Raw genomic sequence first — 6,186 nt, forward strand, 5'->3', positions numbered from 1 at the left:
ATTTACACATTCCTCAGATATAAGTTTCTTGTGTTCACCTGGTTGGGAGCGGTTTCTTTTTTCCGACTTTCATGTGAATCCGGTCGGTATAAATAGTTATTATTTGTCTTTGCGGCCCCTATTGAAATCGAAATGACTTGATTCCCTAAATAGTTTAGTGATTCTTTAGGGAGTATTCTGGAAACATCAAAGCACCGTTTAACAGTGCAAACATAAGGTAGCGTGTATCCGACCAGGATCCTTAGACAAAAGCTCGCATTTGAAATAGGAATTCAAGTCCCTTGAATCTTTTTGACCTCATTTAAGAGATAATGAAGCATCTACAATATGGAGAAAGCTCCTGGGTTCTCTGCATGGGAAATTATAATCCCGCCCCGTTTAAGCTCATGAGAATTAGCTTAAAAGATAATGATCTTTAGAAATCTCATGATAATACAAAGTAAAACACCGCCACACAACCACCCAGCCAACGCACGCGAGATGATCTGGATAGGTGACCAGAGGGTTTGCGGCGCTAAACGCCGTATGGTGCTGATAATCAGCTGTCCATGGTTCATCGACACGGTGAAAATAACATCACAGTTTCAGGTTTAGCTCACCCTAGAGCTTCAAGAGATGCACAATGATGGTGGTTCTTAACAAAGTTTTAACACGTCATGCAGCGCCTCTGGGGAGTAAAGAATGCAATTTCTGGCTGACTCGTGGGATTAAATTGTTGCACTTCACTCACTCAAAACCAAATATCAGAGCAGCTGGGTGGCGCCTAATCGGTAACAAATACGTTTGCCTTTAGGACAAATAGAGGCTGGCTTGTTACAGTTGGTAGATTGTAGTAAAGCAACACAGAATGACCGTGTGTAAAATTCTTGTCTGTTCATCTCGGATCGTAACATTTTTCCATTTTTCTAGGTCTCGTCTGATTCAATCTGTCTACACACGTATGGTTCTACATTTATTCTCCAGGTTTTACTCGAGGTCTGTGGCTGCCACGCCATTCGAACTTGGGACTAGGTGTATTTACTAAGGCAAATAAATGTGCTATTTCACGCAACTTGCACTCTAATGGGTCATTCCCGCCGTATATATTTGTTCTTCTATACGTAAGAGAGTCATCATGTTTCATTATGATTATTTGGTTGAGTTTAATGGGCAAATACTCTTGAAGTTCTAGAAGAGGCAGCTAAGAGCTACAGTCTTAAAAAGTGAATAAATAATAATAGTAAATAGTTGATTGGCAAGCATATTGAAATGGACGAACGCCAAGAAGAACACGCGGTTTTCTGTATTTCCCAACTAGGCGGCGTTTCTCAATGGAAGTGACATGTAACCGCCGCCTCCTTAACTGGCTGTACTTCAACCCGCATTTCACAAGGATCTCGCTTTCCAATTATCAAATATATTCGGGCACGCAAATAACGTGGTTGCTTTTGGTTTTTTGGAAACCACAATTTCTAAGAAATTGATGACAGGTGGATCAATCTGGTTTTTAGGACACCATTTGACAGATAGCACCGACATTTTGGAACAGGTATGAGAACCTAACGTCCTATTTGAAACTTTCGGCATTTTGCACATGATTTTGCTGTACCCTCAATATATAGTGCGCGCGCAATTTAAGTTGCAGTTTGTAAGAAACCGGATTATCTCATCATATGTTTGAACCAAAAGCGTTCCAAGTTCGGCTAAGAAAATGCAAAACAGATACCTTTCTACAGATACCTATAAACATTACCAAAATTTTTCAAATAAATTTAGTGTTTTAAATCTTCATTTATATTGACAGGGGTAAGCAAACCTTAAACTATTTTGAAAACATCTCTTCGTTTGTGCCATTGTACGAGGATTTCGATTGCAACGTATACGAAGTATTTCTTCTATTCCCTTTGTCGAAAGTGGATTTTCCATATTCAGAATACGCATCCCAGTAATGTCAGCTAACTTAACCCGTGTTCACGTTCTCTCTTTATTGTTCACGCGGCTTCGGTTTACGCCCCATGCAGGTGCATTATAAATCATGGCGCAATGATGGCTGTACTGAGATGCGATAATTTCGGATGTTCTAAAGTGGAAAGCGTTCTTTGACAGCTACTATTATGCGCTTCAATTGACCGCCTTTGCGTTCGTAGGCAGTTCAATCATCTCTTATAATTCACATGTGGCAGCAGATGTTTTAAAATAAGATAAAGATGTTCAGACTTACTCACGATTCAACATTTATTGTCAAATTAAAGCTTACTAACCCGTGACTTTTTATGACATATAAGTAAAGTTTCTTGTTGAATGACCGATGGGTTTCTTAAATTTGGCTATTTTCGTCCACAATACTTTCACTGTTTACATGGATCAAGCAATCCGGCAGTTAAAAATTCGTACAATCTAATTTCCATGATATTTCGATCCGGTTGGTCGAATACAGCAAGACTCCTATTTTGCAACCATTTTGAACCGAAGAACAAGGCTGTTTCAATAGAATCCCCTGCCTTTGGTTGTACCCACCGGGATTGAGTGAGCGTGTAATTCACTAGCAAAGTTACCTGCCTGAGATCATCAGAAACCAGATATTTAGCGAGGTTGGAGGTGAACGTCTAATCGAAATCAATTCGGAATGCAATTTAGTTCACCCGTCGAGATCTGCCAAATCCAGGTTCAAGTGAAAAATACGGTTAACAGATACTTGGGTAAGGCGACTCTGTGACGAGCCCAAACTTGAGTTAAATGAACCACTAAATAATTGACAAGTTAGGCATACGTTGGATGACTGTGCATAAACATACCTTCACAAGAAACGAATGTTCGTAGAGTGATGAATTAGCTTATTTAAATCAGACCTGTCTTGTCAAGAGTATCTTAATACTGCAGGAGCAGCAGCAGCACTCAGATCATTCTGCAATTCGACTTAACAGAGAGTTCCCTTTTTCATTTTGCATACCCAGTAATTTTGTCTCCGAGAAGGTTGTCTCTAACTACATGGGCAAAGGACTTGATTTTCGTAGTATTATAGACGTTAGTGTCACAAGATTTTTCTGAAAATTGTTTTGTTCTTATGCCTCACCCTGGAGTCCGTTTGGTGGTTTCACGATAACGTGATTGTTGCTTGACACTATAAAAATTAAATCGGAACGAATGAGACAGTCCAATTTGATGGATAGTTGCGTATATTTTACACTTACACGTATATAGCTGTTCTGCTTTTTAAGCCGAATTAAATAACCAACCACCAAATAGTAGTCAGTAATTCAATATAGGTGATGCACATTTTGTCGCCCTGACTACACGTTTGTTTTACCTGCAAGGGTTATTGTAAAAACATCAATCTCTTCCTTATCACTGATTATAGACTTCCGGTTATGACTCAGAGGCTATCACATAATCTTTTCACTAACTATCGATAAGCACCATAATCTTCACTCAGGATCTCCCGTATATTGTCAGCGCAGTACACTCAGCGACAAGGCTAAATCATTCAAACGCGCCTTGCCAACTTTGTGTTACATAATGTAAATTTTCTCCCATAAATTCCGTCGAACTCTGAGTTTTTAGCCACAAGGATACCACTTGTAGTTTCATGAATAATTGACCCAGTTTAGCCTTCAATTTGTGGTTTTTTGGATTACATCGGGGACATTGAAGATCCGTACGTGAGAGCGCTAAATATGGTTAGACATATTCAAAAAAACTTTATATCATAGAGAAAAACGAACATGCAATTGGCGACCAAAAACAAGCCAGCATCGTTTGCTTCTCGATTCAAGATATAGCCTAACCATAGCGGCCAAAGAAGTGCTTGTGCAAACATTCGGCAAGCTCATCTAGCGAAAAAAATCAAATACGGACGTCCAAAATGTATCCATTTTTAAAAAAAAACTATGGTTTTTATGAATATTGCTGAACCCTGCGCTCAACAGGTATCATGGACTGGAGCGATTCACCTATATCAACGGCGACACCACCCAGGCCGCTTAATGAACATATCTCCCTCAATCTGTTTTTAAAATTATTCATTCCTCACCTTTTCCGTTAATGAACATATCTCCCTCAATCTGTTTTTCACTAAGTTTCAACATCGCCAGGCGTGATTCACTCTCCGTAGAGCATTTGTACTTCCGTTGGTGTCCATCCTAACGAACAACGTATTGAATTTGGACACGGCACCATTGACGCTTACTTAAGCCTGTTAGTCGACCCGCCGATTTGTCGGGGCCAGGATGAAAAGCGCGATATTTGAAGATCTTCTCGTCGTGGTCGATCGAGAAATGCTAACAAAACTATCCGAATTCTCTATTGTCGTTACGCACGAAGGAAATGCATTCTCCAGAATATTCTCTCCCACAACCGAAAGAAAACCTGGCAGGTCAATTGGATTCCACATTGAACTGAAATGAATAGCATAAGATGAGTAATGCACAACCTAACGGTTTCTCACATATTGCTATTTCGTTTCTGTACACCGACTCTAGCAGGATTTCAAGGGAGCATTCCGGATTATCCTTGAATTGAGACTTGCTACTAAGTCGTTCAGCACTGAACTGCTCACACGAGTCAGCATAGTTAATCCTTCTACCACACCCACAAAATACACATCTCCGTCGGTTTCANACCGACCCTAGCAGGATTTCAAGGGAGCATTCCGGATTAAACCTCGAATTGAGAGTTGCTACTAAGTCGTTCAGCACTGAACTGTTCACACAAGTCAGCATAGTTAATCCTTCCACCAAACCCACAAAACACATCATCGGTTTCACTAACATTTATTATGTGTCTTTGGAGAATATCCAGGGGTATATCTTGGCGTTTCTTATACCATACCGATATGGGCATACACCTCTTTCGGTTGACCTAACAAATCGACCCGCTAGTAGACCACAACATTGCGGACAAATAGAAGGTATACCCAGAGTCTGTTCTTTCACTTATTCCAAGTGTATGACTGCCATTTTCATGACACAAATCTCCAGTTTCATTGGCTAAGCATTTCACTTCAAATTTTGCGACTTCTTTTACTCCGTTCGAACACCGCAGTAAGGTTCATCGAACACTCATCCTAAGACGTTCTTTTAACATTACACACTATACAGTACAAGAAATGTTCAGATAAGATTCAGCTGTCCAGTTCAACTCTGGCGCAGCCACTTGATCAATCGATTAAGGCCTGCATGTATAGATTTAAATGAAATGGTTTCAATGAAGACTCAAAGCGATAAACTTTTCAAAGCTCCAAACAGTTTACTGCATTCAGCAGCTGCATTCATTACATGTGTTGCTGACATTTCGCTGCACTCAGCATTCAGAGGCGACAATAGCATAAGCGCGCTGATGAGGCCTAAATGAGGTCTCAACCTGAGTCCAGTACTGCTCAAGTTTGGTGTGGACCTTGAAGAAAAAAACGAGAGTGATTTGTGTAGGAACAGTGGTCTTCTTTCTAACCAAGCGCAAAAGTTCCAAATATATGAACGTTTAATTCAACCTTTGACAATCGTTGGAAGTACAGGCCGCTGTGGTGGACCAACTCGCTGTCCATCAGTTTATCTATTCGTCGAACGTGACAACAGATGGACTACCGCCGAACCGACAACCAGGTAGCTGCGTGCAGTCTGTTGACCAAAGTTACACGCTGCATACAAAATTGAAGATAGATTTAGCTATGTACTTTAAAAAAGAACCTTGCTACTATGACGTGACAACCTAATTGGAAGCGGTCGTTCTCTTGCTTCCACGAGCGGTCAAAGGGAACCGTACGGAAACCGAATATTGAGAAGCTTGGCCCTCCCACTGTCGACACCAGGCGCGATTGTTCGCAGCTTGAATGTATTTTCCCTGATTGTTCGAGCTCCAACGCAATATTGACCCCATACAGTTTAGTTGTCCTAATACGCGCTAACTGACGATTGTCTTTAATCACAATTTCGGTTGTATCTGGTTTTCCGCTAAGAAGTCTCCTTAAAATAGTTTTCCGGTTGAAGAAAGTTCACGGAATATCATCTGCAATCACCGACGAGGATGTATAGTAAATCGACCTGAAATGTTGCAGTGTGTAGTTAGGATTGGGTGATTTTCTATTTGGTTGCGCACACAACAGTGCTGGATCCATTCTGCTCATGAGTTCCTGCCCACACGGTTTCGACCAACCTTCGAGTGTTGTCGATAAACTTCACTGCCTGCGAGGGTGATTCATGCACCGTGTATGGA

General features: G+C 40.8%; 1 protein-coding gene across 1 annotated transcript in view; it reads left to right on the forward strand.

Annotated features, from left to right (window-relative positions):
* T265_15725 (hypothetical protein) overlaps window positions 1-6,186 on the forward strand; it is a gene marked incomplete at both ends in the record, with an annotated part of 29,318 nt that overhangs the window by 21,929 nt on the left and 1,203 nt on the right. The window contains one exon of the mRNA XM_009179020.1: window positions 2,934-3,003. Within this exon, the coding sequence (XP_009177284.1) occupies window positions 2,934-3,003 (70 nt within the window). The remainder of the gene's footprint in view (window positions 1-2,933; window positions 3,004-6,186) is intronic.

Source organism: Opisthorchis viverrini (genome assembly GCF_000715545.1).
Source record: "Opisthorchis viverrini unplaced genomic scaffold opera_v5_796, whole genome shotgun sequence".
In the NCBI taxonomy this organism is placed as follows: Eukaryota; Metazoa; Platyhelminthes; class Trematoda; order Opisthorchiida; family Opisthorchiidae; genus Opisthorchis; species Opisthorchis viverrini.